General features: G+C 44.8%; 1 protein-coding gene and 1 pseudogene across 2 annotated transcripts in view; both read right to left on the bottom strand.

Annotated features, from left to right (window-relative positions):
• The window catches only part of Dtnbp1 (dystrobrevin binding protein 1), an 86929-nt gene extending 80222 nt beyond the window's left edge, over window positions 1-6707 (bottom strand). Inside the window, exon 1 of one of the 2 annotated variants that reach the window (XM_057787149.1) lies at window positions 6555-6707. In XM_057787149.1, coding sequence (XP_057643132.1) covers window positions 6555-6610 — 56 coding nt within the window. In that variant the 5' untranslated portion in view covers window positions 6611-6707. Of the gene's footprint in view, window positions 1-2468; window positions 2521-6554 lie in introns of those variants that run through there. The other variant, XM_057787150.1, reaches the window with a different exon arrangement.
• LOC130885540 (nuclear receptor subfamily 5 group A member 2-like) lies at window positions 6625-17064 on the bottom strand (annotated as a pseudogene).
• Window positions 17065-17280: the final 216 nt, after the last annotated feature.

A 17280-nucleotide genomic window follows, 5' to 3' on the forward strand; every position in this document is an offset into this window, starting at 1 on the left:
CTTAGAAACCTTCGGTGAATGCACCCAAATCAAGGACTCCTTCTTGTGGGCTCACAAAGCACATCACTAAAGTCTTTTAACATTCAGTTCATTACACTTCGCTTTTCATTACTACCAGGGTGGGAAGCTGCTTCTGTAACTTTGGTAGCTGCCAGATCTAGTCCAATACACAAACATTGGTATATACTATGCAAAACTGAGCATATGGTCTCTCAAACCTTAAAAGCAACTATGAAAAAGGGTACTTTGCACATACATGCAGGCAAATACACACATAAAATAAGTAAATCTGAAAAAATAAAGGTAGAAAGCAAAAGAGAAAGGTACCTGGTACATACATGCACCTGCACACACATACATATACCTCTTATATATAGGAAGGACCTATCAGCTGAAGGAGTAACTTAGTGACAGATTGCTTGCCTACCACAAGAACCTAAATAAATAAGGAAATAAAGAAGGAAATAAAGAAATCCTAGAAAGGTCAACATCTCTAGCAAAGTTTTGTCTACAGATCACACTATAAACTAAAGTATTAGATACTCTTTGTACAATTTAAAACTATAGAGGAAGAGAAAAGAATGAAGATATTCAACAAGAGCTGGGGGCAGTGGTGCCCTTGAAAGCATGACAAACAGGAAATACAAGCCTGTAATATATAGTCATAAACCTTCAGGAAATTTGTGTTTCTGTTCCCTGAAGAGATTTACATATATAGTATCTAATTTTTTTTGTTCATAAATGCTCAAAGGTTAAAAGAAACAGTGGACTCAAAGTCTGTATTTCCAATGGTTTCCCCACAGAGCCAATCTAGTCTAAAAAAATATACAAACAAAAAACCTGTTTCTACAGGAACCCCCTAAAATGGCTCCAGGAACCAAATCAAATGAAAACAAAAACAGAGGTAAAAAGACCCAGAGTTAATGTCCTCCAGTCCTAAGGCTTTTGGGTTTGCCTGCTAATCACTTAGGGGGAAAGAACATGATATAACCACAACACTAGGTTTTTCCTGGTACTTGTACCATGGATGTTTATGAGGAAAGACCACAAGGACTGGGGATGGTGCTCAGCAGTAAGGCACTTGCCTGGCATGTTTGAACTACCAGTTTGGTAGTTTGAAAGGAAATGGCCCCCACAGGGAGTGGCACTGTTGGGGGTGTGGCCTTGTTGGAGTAGGTACGGTCTGACTGGAGAAGTATGTCACACTGGAGGCAGGCTTTGAAGTCTGATATATGTGCTCAAACCATACCCAGTGTCTTAGACCACTTCTTTTTGGCTGTGGGTAAAGATTTAAGAACTCTCAGCTCCTTCTCCAGCACCATGTCTGCTTGCAAGCTGCTAGGCTTCCCACTATGATGACAATGGACCAAACCTCTGAACTGCGAGTGAGTCAATCCAATTAAATGTTTTCCTTTATAAGAGTTGTCATGGTCATGGTGTCTCTTCACAGTAATAGAAACCCTAACTAAGACAGAAGATGGTACCAGGGACTGGGGTATTGCTGTTATAGGCATGATCATGCTTTTGTTTGGAGGAATTTAGACTTTGGGAATTTGGATTAGGAAAGCAGTGGAATGCTTTAAGCACTGCTTAATGGGCCTATTGGTAACAGCATGGAAGACAACGATGCTAAGAGTGATTTGAACTGTGAGGGACTGACTCAAGAGGCTTCAGAGGAGAATTTTAGTATGTTGCCTAGAAATTGTTCTTGAGATATTTTGGTGAAGAATGTGGCTGCTTTTTACCCTTGTCCAAAAAGTTTGCCTGAGGCTAAAGCGAAGAGTTTTGGATTAATTCCCTTGAAGAGAAAATCTCAAAACAGCCTAGAATAGACTCTGTTGTGTGGTTTAGTGTTAACTCTAATGATGATATAGAATGAAAAACAAGCTGAGCAAGGAACAATATTTGAGGAGAAAAGGGTCCCTAGGAAGCAGAATGGAGCTAAATCCTGCGTTCAAGGAGATAAACAGATTAAGAAATGGAATGAAGGGAGTGGTGACCTCAGTGCAAGATCCCACCAGCTAAATTATGAAAAGGAACTGAAGAAAATCTTAGAGCCTGACATGGTGGCAGCACGCACCTTTAATCCCAGCACTGAGAAGGCAGAGGATGGCAGATCTCGAGTTTGAGGCCAGCCTGATCTACAGAGCAGTCAAGCTTAAGCAGTGAAAGAAATCATCAGAAAACAGAAAGCTGGTGAAGAAATAATTGAAAGAGCTCTGAGCTCAAGGCCAACTTGATACAGATCCAGTTTCAGGACAGACAAGTTTAGGCAGTGAAGGAACCCATCAAAAATAGTAAGTTAGTGAAGACATAATTGAGCAAGGAGCCACGTTCCAGCCCCAGCAAGCAGTAGAACGTAGCGGCTTTGGCCACGTGGTTCTAGAATTGACAGAAGAAATGGTCTGTGGAATTTACTTTCAAGACAAAGGAAAGATGTTGATGCCAGGCATGTGTCAGGGATGTACCTGAATGGAGGCCTAGAGAGGCCACTGTGTGAAGCTGTGACGTTGAAGACTGGATTGCCTTGGAAACCCCAAGATGCTGGAGATGCCAGAGCCACGGGATACCTGACCAGGGAGTAGAACCAGCCCAAGAAAGTATGTTGCAGTCAACAAAGCTGAAAGAAATTGGAGATCTGAAGAGCATTTTGACATCAGACATGGAGATAAAGAGTTTCTAGTTTGCCCAGCTGGTCTTGCTTTTTGGTCTTACTTTGGTCTAGTATTTCTTTACTATGCTCCCTTCCCTACGTTTTGGAATGGTAATGATATCCTGTGTCATCATATGTTGGAAGTATGTGATCTGCTTCTTTTTTACGGAGGATGACAGATTGCATGAATCTCAGAGGAGACTTTGGACTTTCAAACATTGTTTAGAGTGTGAAAGACTATAGGGACTTTAGAAATTGAACTAAATGCATTTTTGCATTATGATATGGCTACAAGCCTTTGGGTCCTGGGAGTGGAATATGGTAGTTTGAAAGAAAATGCCCTTCAAAGGAGCAGTACTATTGGGAGGTGTGGTCTTGGATGAGTAAGTGTGTCACTTTAGAGGTGGGCTTGAGAGTTTATACTTGCTTAAGCTACTCCCAATGTTTCAGTTCACTTCCAATTGCCTTTTAGATCAAGGTGTAAGGAATCTTAGCTCCAGCACCAGGTCTGCCTGCATGCTGCCTTGCTTCCCACCATGATGATAATGCCGTACCTCTGAGCTGTAAGCAAGCAACCTCAATTAAATGTTTTTCTTTAGGGACTGGAGAGATGGCTCAGTGGTTAAGAGCATTGACTGCTCTTCCAGAGGTTCTGAGTTCAATTCCCAGCAACCACATGGTGGCTCATAACCACCGGTAATAAGATCTGGTGCCAACATCTGTCTGCAGGGAACACATGCAGGCAGACCACTGTATACATAATAAATAAATAAATCTAAAAAACTGTTTTCCTTTATAAGTATTCCTATGGTCATGGTGTCTTTTCACAGCAATAGAAACCCCAAGACACCCAGTACTGAAAAAAGAAAGGAGGCTAAAAGCCTAAGGACAACCCGGGTTCCTCCAGATCATCTGTAATTTCTATCTTGTCCTGTAACGATAATGACTTACATGGCATTTCCTGGTAAGTCTGAATGGAATGTAGATAATGTAGCCTTGTAACTAAAATTCCTTCTCTGGGAGAGACATAAATAATGTTTACCCCCTCCCCCTAACATCCCAATGACAAGCCAAGACATGATATCTACAAAGTACACTTTGGGGAAACCAGTAAGTTTTTTGAGCTTCCTTACAGAACACAGGTAAGGCATTACTTATAGGAGTGTGGGTGCATTTCCCCACAACAGACTGCACCTGGAAAGCCTTTATCCTGGGATGAGGGCTTCCCCTCCTCTAGCCTTCTCCAGCTAACCAGCCCCCTCTGGATGCCATGCGCAATTAAGGCAGCACTGAATATAACAGGTGGTAACGAGCAGCGGGATCCACAGGTGAGGAGGGGTCCTAGAAATACTCAACAAGCTCAGCTGAGATCATTCTTCGCACTTGGGATGCAGTTGACATCCACAACATGATTTAGTCACTAAGGTGTCATTCTCTTAGGAGAACAATAAAAATAGTGCTGTTTGGGTGATGGTGGTGGAGTGATGTCTCAGCAGTTAAGAGGACTTGTTCTTCCAAAGGACTCGAGTTTGGGTCCCAGCAACCACTACTGCTCCTCACTCCAGTTCCAGGGGATCCCATGCTCTCATCTCCCCTCTGCAGGCACCTGCATAAACATGACATTCATATACAGAGACACATAAACATACACATGGGAAAAAGTTAAAAAGATAATTTGCCAGCTCTATGAGTTTTCGAAAACTGACAATGAGCAGAAACTGAGTCTCTGCCCCTGCTGTTAGGAATAACACTGCATATAGCAAACTCAGAAAACCTATCGACTGAAACTTGAGTACAGGATATTAGAAATTGTTTTAGAAGATAGCCGCTCTGTCTGCTGAACACTTGCTCTAACTACCAAGGGTCCTACCGGAACAGGTTCAATATTATAGTCTTGGAAGCTGACTGTCATGATTTTTTCAAAGAAACCCCTCAGTGCTTATTACCACAGAAATGTGGATTGTGTTTCATTTCTTAGTCAAGGCCAAAATGGCCATGCATGTAAAACAGAATATGGAAGAGTTGGAAAGATGGTTTATGTTTTGTTATTCCCTCAGTAAAAAAAATTTTTAAAAAAATGTGTAGGAAATTAGGAAATTGAGAACCTGACCAAAGTTAGTATCCGCAGTCAGAGTTGCCAGAGTTGCCTTCTCCTTGGGAGACATACATGATTCAAAGTTGTTATTTCTGCCAGATAACAGGATAATGGCACAGTCTCCTGGCCTGTCAGCTAAGTAACCTGTGCAGAAAGGAAGCTGAGATGTAAGAAACCATAAGAAACAAGACTTTCTCAGGATGTCTAACACTAAACCTGTCCCAGGCTATGGCATTACTTCCCAGGGGCTCCTGATCACATATCCTCAGCTCCTACCCCTACCTAAACTCTAAATTTTTAAAGCTACCAGGTCTCAGAAGACAGTGTGGGGCTGAGCAGTCCAGAGCCCACATTCCTAAGCAAGAAGCCTCCTAAGCAAACATCAGGCATAAAAATGGGTTCTGAGACAACCATGTGATCAATGCTCCTAGCAACTACCAAAAGGGACGCTGAGCTATTATTAAAGAATTCCTTGAAGTAGTAACAGAAGAGTATTCAAGTGGGTTTTACTCATGGCCACTGTCATGTTACAAAAGCAGGCTATCAGAGCAACACACTGAAGTTAAGTTTACACTCAAAAAAAGAAGTTGCTTTTCCTAAATTTATAGTTTAAAAAGATGCAAGCATGCAGTAACACTTATCACTGAATAATTCCTTAAGCATTCATAATTAATACTGATAAGAACACAAAGCTAAAATCGTCAGTAATGACACATATATAGCAATATACATATTCCAATATATGTTGGAAACTTTCAAATATTTGCCAATAGGCAAATATTCTTAAATATTTTTTTCTCCACGAGATAAGAGCTCAGCTAACGTTTTCCCCATGAATTATTAAAGTAGCATCGTGACTACAGTGCCCTCATATCAGGAACACTCTCCGAGCACATGACAGACCATCAGGTCATGGAGGCAGAAGTATTTCCTAACGGTTCAGGGCCAGTTTGGGTTAGAGCATAAGACGCTGTCTCAAAGAAACAAACAAAAAAGAACAAACCAAAGAGATGGCGGATCCTTTCTAAAGGTGACACTTTTGTAAGGCAATAAAAGCTGCAAATGAATTAAACACTAAAGACCACACAAACAGCGCTTGCTGCACATGTAACAGTCCCATTAACTCTATGAGCTACGCACCATCACTATCATTTTAAAGTCGCAGAAGCAGAGGCAAGAGACCGAGTAACTTCGTCAGGTTAAGTGGTAAAATCCTGCACGAGTGCTTAGGCAGCCTGGCATCCCGTCACGTTCCCTGATTTTGTAGTGTATCGCATACACCTGGGGAGTCCTTCAATAACGCCTTCCCCTAACATTCCGGCTTAACTGGAGCTCCGAGTGGGCAGAGCCTGGAGATTGCGAAAGGTTCCCCGGGGCGTCCAAAGTTTGGGCAACTCAGGGTGTCAACAGTTTCGACCCAGCTCCGACCCTCTGGCCCAGCTCCTTAATCCGGGCGTTAAACCAGGGCAAAGGCAGAGAAGGAGAAGAGGCGGGCTACTGGCCGGGTGTCGGAGCTGAAACCGGAGAGGGAGGCGGGTCCCGGGTGGGTCCTGCCCTGGGAAGGGCCGCGGGCTCCCAGTGCGGAGGACACTGCTCCTCACGTGACCGTGCTGACCCGCTGAGCAACGCTGTCCCGCGACCGGGCAAGAGGACATCCCGCCCGCGCCACTCAAAGAGACTCGGGGCCGCCGCCGGGACGCTGGGAAGTTCGTTGTCGCCGAGGCGCCGCGACGCCGAGACGCGAGGGCGCGCCGACCCGACGGCAGGCAGCCCCACGGCCTTCTTGGTCGCCCACCGCGTACTCACCCGGAGGTGAAATCCTGCTGCACGCTCAGCAGCCGCTCGCGCAGGGTCTCCAGCATCGCGTCGCCTCCCTTCAGGCCTCGCGCCGCCGCGGCCACCCCCGCCCCCCGACGCCGCCGTTGGGCGCTCCCGCCCTCCCGCCGGCTCGCCTCCTCACACCGCAGCCGCCGCGCCTTCCGCGTCCCCGCCCCCCTCTGCGCGCGCCCGGCCCGCGCAGCCGCAGTGCAGCGCTCAGGGCAGCCTCCCGCTGCGCCCAAGGGGCGGGCCTTCGCCGGCGCGCTCGCCCTCTCCTCAGGCCGGGCAGGAAGCCCGCCGGCTGCGCGCTGCTAGCTGGAACCCGGCCTTCTCCGGGATTACTCTGCAGCGCAAAAACATCATGGAAAGATGATTTCGGTCCCTGAGCTCTTTAGGGAAGGGTTGGCTCTCGAGGGTCGGAAGAGAGCTGCGGGAATCTCTTGCGTAGCTGCGCCTCCCTGTAGCAACACTGTGTCAAGGATTTTGGTCCCGGTGTTGGACTTTGGCAGTGATTGATCGTCTGTCACCATATCCTTACTTTTCACACTCTGGATCTTTAACGGCTCCCATCAAATGTCTGTGTCCTTCACACCTCCACGTTGTTAGCGTTTGTTTCCTCCCCACCCCGTCTCCGTGCGGGGCTGGAACTCAGTATCTTGGACACTAAGGCTCTACAGCTGAGCCAGCAGTTCTCAACCTTTCAGTTGTCCTCAGGGCAGTGGCTCATTTCTTCCTTTGATCTCTTCTGTTTCAGTGGCTGCTTACAAGAGCACATGCACAGTCTCCTCTCTGTGCTCTCCTTTCGGTTATCCTAGCCATCATCTATTGTACTTCCTACCAAGGCACGGATGCTACCCACTTCTCTATTTTCAGCCTTGCCCCCCTTCCCTTTGATCGTTTCAGCATGTGTTCACGGGGCATCTCAGACCCAACATCCTTTGCTAGGCTAGCACTCTTACCACTGAGCCCTTATTCTTGTCTTCCGTGTGGAAAAGGTGATGATCAAAACACTCCGAGAATCAACTTTCCACCGAGGGGAGAGCTAGGAAACTGAGCTAGGAAGTTGGGTGCTTACTCCTGCTTTTTGGGGGTACAAACTTCCAAAACGAGGGTTCAATTCGCTATAGGACAGGCTACAGGGTGACATTTTGTTTTTATGATGGGCAAGGATTCATCTGAGGTTCAGTATCAGGAGCTCTGCTTCCCCAGGAATACTAGGAATGTACTTTTTTAGCCAGATCAAAATAAAAATGAGGAGTTAGCTCCCTGCTGGGGTTTGGATATAAATTGTTCCTTACAGGGTTCATATATCTCAACACTTGGTTGTGTGAGAGACAGAGACCCTCATTTCATAATGAGAGCACTGTAGACTCGGAGTAGTGAAAGCATGGTCATTCACTGTACCTCTTGGCAAAGCCAGGTGTCAGTCCAGAATGGTGGGCACACTGAGCACAGAGAACAGCTTTTAGAATCCCGATACAGGTCCCTTCTTCCCTTTCGTCGTTGGCTAAATAATCAGGAGGATGCCATTTTATAGATAATCTGGGCCCTGTCTTTCTCCGTCTAAGCTTTTCATTTCCTTTACTGCTTACATTTGTCTGTTTTTAGCAAAGACGGTGTGTGTGTGTGTGTGTGTGTGTGTGTGTGTGTGTGAGAGAGAGAGAGAGAGAGAGAGAGAGAGAGAGAGAAAGAAAGAGAGAGAGAGACCTCGCCAGGTCTATATGTCGTTGATGTTAAGGAGTAAAAACCCAGAGACCACCCTTATGTCCAAAATTCAAATTCAGAGTCTGTATTAAGTCTGCCAGCGACTGCCTGAAGAGAAACACTTCTCACAGAGCAGCCCCAAATGCATTTTTCAAGGATTTTTTAAAGACAAAGAACACAGAAAAACAACCTGGTTGGCAGTTGCAGGAGGAAGTAAGCAATAAGTTTAACAAGAGCCAAGAATCATATGGTTATCTGGGGCTTTTTGACCTTGAGTTTCTAGAAGAGGGCAGGTTGCTTTCCCACGGGACTTTTCAGGGCAGGGCTTAGAAACCAAAAACGGCTTTGGCTGAGAAGATTTAGAGAAACCTTTACCCTGTTATAGTTAGGCAAGCTTGGCCGTTAGTAATTTCCTACTGTAAACTAGCTTGAGTTGAGAGGGTAGCTGAAACAAAAGTGTGTCCCCACAGTGACATACTTCCTCCAAAGGCCACACCTACTTCAACAAAGCCACACCTCCTAATCCTGCCACACACTATGTTTCTATAGGCCAATTGCATTCAGACTACCTCAGACCCCATGACTCTTTTTCTGATTTCCGACATGTCTTTATACACGGGCACTGTGGTGGTTTCAAAGAGAATGAACCCCAAAGGGAGTGGCACTATTACGAGTTGGAGCCTTATTGAAGGAAATGTGCTACTGTGGGTCAGGCTTTGAGGTCTCTTTGCTCAAGCTTCCCTCAGTGTGACACTCAGACCATTTCCTGTTGCCTTCTGATCAAAATATAGCCAGCACCGTGTCTGCCTGCATGCTGCCATGCTCCCTGCCATGGTAAAGATAATGGACCGAACCCCTGAAACAGTAAGTGAGCCACTTCCGTTAAATGTCATCCTTATAAGAGTTGCCGTGGACGTGGTGTCCCTTCACAGCAAGAGAAGCCCTAACTAAGACAGGCATGGAAGTCCACAGATGGTTACGGTTGTCTTAATAGGTCAGCTTTACATGGTAGTAACTCTCAGGAGTATGTGAGATGGTTGATTTCTTCTCCCTGGAGTGGGTTAAATTATTGTATACTTGGGCTCCTAATGAACCACAAGGAACAATCACAGTCTGGAAGAGCAATTAGCTCACCAGTGAAGGTCTTTCAACCCATCTCGACTTTGGAAAATAGTGGAAATGACCAAAGAGGAACAGTACCCGAGAGGAGACACCTCACCACCTTTACTACCCCTTACCCCGTCTGGAGGCTGCAGGGAGAAGGAAGCATTAGGCTGAATAAGATAGAAACAGAAGCATGGTCCATCTACTGACTGACTGCCCACTGCCCACTGAACAAGGTGTGGCTCATCATAGCTTTCTGTAGTGCCTTCTATTATATATCATGTTCAGGCCCTACCTATGGCTAGCAACTAAATGCTATAGGTGTAGTAACAACACTCATAATATCATAAATTATTCATATTTTGTTGTGAGAGCCTTCATTAACAAAGAGTTCACTTGTTCCAGGCAAAAGTGCACCTCGTATGAGTAGGTATGTGTTCCCTGTTTTACAGTTGGGAGCATGAATCTCAATCTGTGTGAGCCTCTACTCTTGAGGTGAGGAGATGCCCACAGGGGAATTCCTGTTTGCATAATAGTGATTCCCAAGCCTAGGAGTCAATCCACCTTGCCTTGGCTACAGAAGAATCATCAGAGGGGGTCACCCAAGCCCGCAGTACAACGAATATTAGGAAAGAGCCGCTTGGAATGCAATCAAGAAAGATCCTAGGAATGAGGATGAGAAGTTTGTGTGTACATGAAGAAAGATCCAGCTCACCAAAGATGACCTCATTGGGAGCACAAGGCAGTTTTAGCATGAGTCAACCAATTTTAGCACAAAACAGCCAATAACTATGACAGGTCAAACTTGTCACAGGTAGGTGAGCAGTTTTGACTGCAGCCAAGAAAAGAAGACAATCTCAGAGTATTTATTTTTAATGTATTGGGGAAGAAGAAGCCCTAAGGAAGGAGGAAAGTCACTGGTGATAGGTGAACTGGAGGATAACTTAAACAATTCTGTACCACATCCCTAAGCTGGTGAAGCAGGATTTACTGCCACCTTGTGGTTTTGCCATGAGGGATGGGTAAGTCAGAATGAGATTACTGTCTCCATTTCTCTCCGCCTAGACAGCTGTGGAAGATCACCTGGGAAATGGGTCACAGTGGACTCTTTCCTCTTTTAAAAATGGCTTGTCGGCCGGGCGGTGGTGGTGCACGCCTTTAATCCCAGCACTTGGGAGGCAGAGGCAGGCGGATCTCTGTGAGTTCGAGACCAGCCTGGTCTATAGAGCTAGTTCCAGGACAGGCTCCACAGCCACAGAGAAACCCTGTCTCGAAAAACCAAAAAAAAAAAAAAAAAAAAAATGGCTTGTCGCAAGCTGTGAACGCATACCTTTAATCCAGTACTAAGGAGGCAAAGGCAATCAAACCTCTGTGAGTTCAAGGTCAGCATGGTCTACATGGAAAGTTGCAGGACAGTGAGAGCTACACAGTGCCTATGTTCAAAATAAATAAATGAATTAACAAATGAATGAATAAATAAAAAATTAATAAGCTTTGTATTCTTGAAGAGAAAATATCTTGTCCTTATCTTTTTATTTTGTTTTGTTTTGAAACAGGGTTTCACTGTGTAGCCCTAGCTGTCTTAGAACTCACTCTGTAGAACAGGCTGGCCTTGAACTCACAGAGATCTGCATGCCTCTGCCTCCTGATTGGTGGGACTAAAGGCATGTACCCCTACCATCCACACAACTTTCGTCTTTATCTTTTAGTGTAGAATATCCACACAAATTTTTTATGGCCCCTTGTGAGGTTGCACTATTGTAGCTATAAATCAGACCTAAAAGCTTTGTCCATGGACCAAATGCCCTGCTGTTCCCTTTCTCTTCCCTGTTATTTTTTTTAAATTCTGTTTTGCTGGGGGTGAGTTTGATTTTGTTTTTCTTGTTTTGTTTTTTGTTTTTGCTTTTTTTTTTTGACATTGCAGATTGCAGGCAGGTGCATCTTGCCTAAATATGAATGCTGTGTTTTGAGTTGGAAGAGAATTTATACTACTTCACACCTGTCATTAAATGTAACCTCTGATGTGAAGGCTCCAATAATTTGCCCTAAAAATAGCGAAGGGCTGAATGGGCATGGAGGCCAGGATTAGTGCTGGCTGTGGTTTCACGCATCAGGAATCCAAAGGCCAGGGAATTCCCCTGGCTTGATCTAGGTTTGCTTTCACCCTGCAGGGCCTGCATCAGGTGCTTTGCTGCTGCTCCTCATCAGCACAAACCCATATTAATTAATATACATGAGAGAGGAAAACCTCAGTGGAGAATTAATTACCCTTAACGATGTTTTCTTTCAAAATTGGCTGCTTTTCCTTGGGAAATATGACATGATATGATTTTGTGGGGAGTTATTATTTTTGGAAACAAAATCAAATACTAATTATAGGCTCAATGCCGACAAACCCAATTCAACCTGCCGCATCTACTTCTAGTGGAGCTGCTTCAATGATTCAGGCTAAATATGTCCTGGTAAATGACACCTTAAGTCCCCATGATTGGAGTACCTCTTCAGATCCTTTTGTTCATCTTTTCCAAAACTGAAACTCTCACGTGTGGTATTTAAAGAAACAAAATCTGCATAGCAGCAAAATGCCCTGTAAAAGCATTTGGTAGATATTATAATTCAGTCTTAATTAAGATTAGTAGTATGGTTTAAAAGGTTTAATAAGGGCTAGAGAGATGGTTCAACAGTTAAGAACACTTGCTGCTCTTCCAGAGAACCAGCGTTCTGCTCCCAACGCACACAAAAGACAGCACACAATCACCTGTGACTCCAGCTTCAGGAAATTCTATCCTTTCTTCTGGCCTCCACTGGTGCCCCTACACGCGTGGTATACACACACACACACACTCACTCACTCACTGTGCAGCTATAGATAATCGTGAACTCCTGATACTCCAGCTTCCACCTCTTAGATTCTGGGATTATGGGTGCATTATCAGCACACTTGGTTCAGCTTCATTTCAGGGACATGATTTGAAACTAATATGTGTTATGCAGGTGTTCAGGTATATATATATCCTATTCCATCTTAAAGACCCATCTTAGTTTCTTTCCCTCCCTGGACCCTCCATGGAGAGGAAGATGGGACAGAACTGGTCTTAGCTTTCACTTTTGTTCTTTTCTATCTGGCATAGCCTCTCTAGGTCTGACAGGGAGAGAAGACTGGCTGAGGTAAAGGGAGGGATGTGTTACTTAACTGGGCATGTGATGGAATCCTCTGCCAAGAGCCTCAAGGTCACCCTGCCACCCTGTCCATCCAGGCAGTTCCTTGATCTAACTAATCTGACTTCCTTCTCACCCCTTAGCCTCTAGGTGAAAGTGCCCCTTGGTCAACAGACAGACCTCTGATAGGACTGTCTCAGAGAAGCTACCCAAGGGTCTCATTGCTCCCAAGATAGTGTAAGATACCCTTGAATCGTGAGCCCTACGGATTGAAATCAGTCAATTGCAAATCCATCAGACTAAATAAAGATACAGAAGCAGACAGGATAAAAGCCATGGGGCATCATTAAGGATTTAACCGAATTACATGCACATGAGAAGGAATTTGGTTTGATGATAGAGGTCCCCAAGTCAGATTGCTCGGTTTAAATTCAACTGAAACAATCATGCACTACAATCGACACATTGTGGACTGTGCTCTCTCTTGGAAAGAAAACAGGCTGTAGAGGTTTCTGTCAATATTTAGAAATCCAAGATGTAGCCCTCTTACCCCCCCAAGCAGTGATACTATAAACATATATACTTATTTATTTTATTTAAAAAAATTGTGTGTGTGTTTGTGTGTGTAGGTGTATGCTACATATGTGCAGGTATCTTTGAAGGCCAAAAGAAGCTGTTGGATCCTCTGGAGGTGGAGTTACAGGTGGTTGCAAGCCATCTAGTGCGACTGCTGGCAACTTTTATCTAAGAGTCTTTTGGAAGAGCAGTAAGTGCTCTTCCTTCTCTCTGGACCCAAGGGCAGCCCTAATTGTCCTTTTCCACTTCAAGGACTTTGACGCTTCATTTGCCCTAGGCCCCTGTGTGTGTTCTTGTCTTTTCCAGAACTCAAACCACGAGCTCCTTCTCTACTTCCTTAAACTACACACCTTTATTGAGATTCCAAGCACAGCAAAGAGAGTGAGTCAGCTGGAGCTTCCATTTGACTTTCTAGGAGGCCCTCCTTTCAGTAAATACTTATGTCCAGAATATCATGTGGATGTAGAAGTCCAAAACACCAAATGCAGATTGAAAACAATCTGTTCTAGAAGGTTCTTTCATACTATTATTTGTAGCAATGGAATACTCAGGTTAACATTCCTTTCTCAATCTTTTTCTTTAAAGGTATAGTGGAGATACAATCCTTTAAGTCAATAACTATACGAGTCCATCCTTTTGGTAATAGAGAAGCCAGAGGAATTCCAGACTGTAGAGGGCCCATAGGTTGGATCACCTTGTGACAGCTCTTAGATCTGTCACCATTCTCCATTTTCCAGATTTCTTTTTAACAACAAATACAGGAGAATTCCAAGGGCTGGTTGATTCTTCAATATGGCGAGCATCTAATTGCTCCTGTACCAGCTGCTAAAGCCTGCAGTTTGTCTTCCATTAAAGGTCATTACTTAACCCATATGGAATTCTCAGTTAATCATTTTAAAGGCAAGGCTTTTAGTACCTCTGAGGGTTTGTTAGTTGCTTTGTGTTCTTGTACAGCCTGAATGGCTAGTGACCTTTTTTTAATAATATTTTATATTCCTCGTATTTTGACTCCCTCTCGCTTTCTTGGGATGAAACATGCTACTTCCGGGTTATCTGGAAAAGTACTCACATATCACAACCTGTGCTCAGGCACGGTCCTTCATTGTCGCGGTCCCCCTCGGCCAGCAAGAAGGACACACAACACCGGAGCTCTTCTTGCTAAGCAGTTTATTTCAGGACTTTATTCACAGCAATCCTTCTCCTTCTCTTTCTCTCTCTCTCTCTCTCCCTCTCTCCCTGGGCAAACCTCTCCCAGCCCTTAAGTAGGCATGGGCCGCTAACCCAACCCCGGATTGCCAGGTGGGCACTGCCCATAGGTCCACGCATACGCAAGCAGCTGACAATCATTGCGTGATAATAGCATAAGTCAGGCCTAGTTGATATTAGGAGTTGATTATCACAGAGAGCACTCGCTTTCGGGATCGCGGAGGGCGGGAGCCAGCACTCCACGCAGCTCTCTATACATAGCCATCAGGTGTGACTCCACGTAGCTCTCTACACTTCATGTCCCCACTCGTGGTATTCCTCTGTTCTGGAATGAATCTACATTATAAATGTGTGTTCCTTTGGCAGCCTGCCACTTTTGAACCTTATTTGAATGAAAGCACCCCTTTGGATGAGTGAACCCTCTTCCTCTGAATGTATTCAATAGGATTTTTTAAAAAAACTTTAGTAATATTTTATTTTCAATAAATGTTGATCCAGCTCCCCGTTAGGACCAGGAAGTAAGGCAAGGCTTCCACACCTGTGGCCATTGTTAATACCGACAGCACTGGTTGGAGAGAGTTTGCCACCCTCGCCCTCCAGCATTTTTGTTCTGCAGCAGCCCTGGGTCCATGACTTAGGCCGGTATTGCTGTCTCCCATTGCCCTTTGCAGGAGATTGGAATGACTTCACTGTCTTTCCAGGCCGTGAGAATCACTGCCTTTGCATCTCAACCTGCTTTCATTTGGATTGCTTAGCATGCTTTGACTTTTCAGCTCCTTAGACTATGACTATTTAACACCCCAGCAAAAGATGTTTAGTGTTTTATTTTTAGGTGAACTGTAAACCCTGATGACTAAACAGACGGATGTGTACTAACAAGCCTCTTGGCCAAAAACTCTTATAAAACCCACCTGTGCCAAATCTGCATTTCAGCAAAAATAGCAGAAATAAGATCTAGCTTGCTTGCTGAGAGTATTTGCTTAAATTTGCTTGATTTTCTTGAATATTAACTAATGCTTATATAGAAGAGGGATACTGCCTGCTCTTTTTAAATTTAACATTAAAAACAAAATCAGGAAGCAGGGCGATGGTGGTGCACGCCTTTAATCCCAGCACTCGGGAGGCAGAGGCAGGCGGATCTCTGTGAGTTCGAGACCAGCCTGGTCTACAGAGCTAGTTCCAGGACAGGCTCCAAAGCCACAGAGAAACCCTGTCTCGAAAAACCAAAAAAAAAAAAAAAAAAAAAAAAAAAAAAAAAAAAAAAAAAAAAAATTCGGTGTCTTTAAACTAAGTTTTTAATCAACATTGCTTTGGAGTAGTTCAGAGTGTTATATTTTCTTCCTCCTCCTCTTCTCCCTACAGTCTCTTTGTTCCAAGAGCAAGCTTCTTAGGCTCTTGCATGCATGCAGCATCTCAATGAGCAGGTTATTGTAGGGTACCTCCCCATTCAGGTGCTTGTAGCAGAGCTGCATGCTGACTGCCCAGACTTCCAGCAGTTGAAGATGTAGCTGTCTGAATTTCTCTGTTTGCTGTGGGTAGTTGCAAACCGTGTAATTCAGCAGGGCAGCACGCACCCGTTCCTGGACACTTTCCACCATCTGGAAGTTCTCGAGATTCTTGGCGTCTAAGCTGAAGAGCACTAGGAACTTGAGACACACAAACTCTCGGTGACCACAGTGAAGGCACTAAGTCTCAGGACAAGCTCTTGTGAATGGCACACGAGGCTGGTGAGTGTGACTCCGGTTTGGGAGGCTCTGCTTGGAGAAGTCAGCTTGCTGCCTAGTTATCAGTAAGAGCGACCCTTCCTTCCCATGTAGGAAGACACTCGCCGACAGATGTGACCAAGGATCAAGAGCTCACTCCAGCAGTTCTGAAGCAGCTTCGCTTGGTCATCAACCTTCCGTTCTCTAAAGAAGATACTACTCCTGGCCCACTCAACAATGGTGAAGAGGGTCTGGCCTGCCATGTTGCACATAAACCCATGTTCAGTTTTATGTGCTTGCCTCGGTTTGCCTGCTCTTGCTGTAAGTCAGTCGAGACTTTCACCTAAATTTGAGATTCCTCTCATTCACACTTCGAAATTCCAGTGCCAGGTGTGGGATGCTGGCTGGGGAGCTTGTCTGATAACCATCCATGTAGGAGTGACCCATCATTGACTCCGGTGAGCTGGTGTAGGGATCTGAGTACTTGGACTTGATGACCTGACTAGGAAAGTGATCCAACACCTTGTTGGTAACCTTGCAGGCTGCCATGGGGAGGCATTGTCGTGCTAATAGAGACGTGACAAAGGGACTCCTGTCATAGCTGTGGAGGCAAGGCTGCAGGGTTCCTTTGGTGGAATTTGGTTCTGAATTGCAGAGGAGAACTTCAGAGGGCATCGCTTGTTGCTTTAGGGTCCTGTCTCTCTTGTACTTTGGCACAAACTTATTTCTGCCTCCTCCCATGCGGTCAGCTCTTATGGCTTCTAGCTTCATTCCAACACTTAGACATTTTTGGAATTGGCAGTAGGAACAATGTTTTCTCAATTTGGCAGTTCTAGTTTTCTATACATGTGTACCTTTTATTGTTTTGGACTGTTGGCTTGAAGAAAAAAACAAAACAAAAACCCTTGCATCTCTCACAGGTAAGGAGACCAGAATGGTACCCGGCCGGACACTTTATCTCCACACGCAGGACCCAGCTCTTGGAGATCTTCATCATAGGAGTAAGTCACCATTTTAAATTGAGACACTTGCTTGTGTTCCGGCATCTGCCCTGTTCCCCATGTGATCAGGCCAGTCCTGGGGCTTCCGGCTTCACTTTGGGCAACATCACAAGGCAGCAGCAGGTGGTTCCGGAAGCCCAGAACCTTTCTTGTGCTATGTATTTAGGTATCATTTACTTCTCAGGTGACGGAAGAATCTTAGCTTTTTTTGTGTGTGATTTTTAAAAGTTTTCTCTTAGGTAGGATTTTGAATCATGTTTT

The sequence above is a fragment of the Chionomys nivalis genome, chromosome 13 (assembly GCF_950005125.1).
Source record: "Chionomys nivalis chromosome 13, mChiNiv1.1, whole genome shotgun sequence".
In the NCBI taxonomy this organism is placed as follows: domain Eukaryota; kingdom Metazoa; phylum Chordata; class Mammalia; order Rodentia; family Cricetidae; genus Chionomys; species Chionomys nivalis.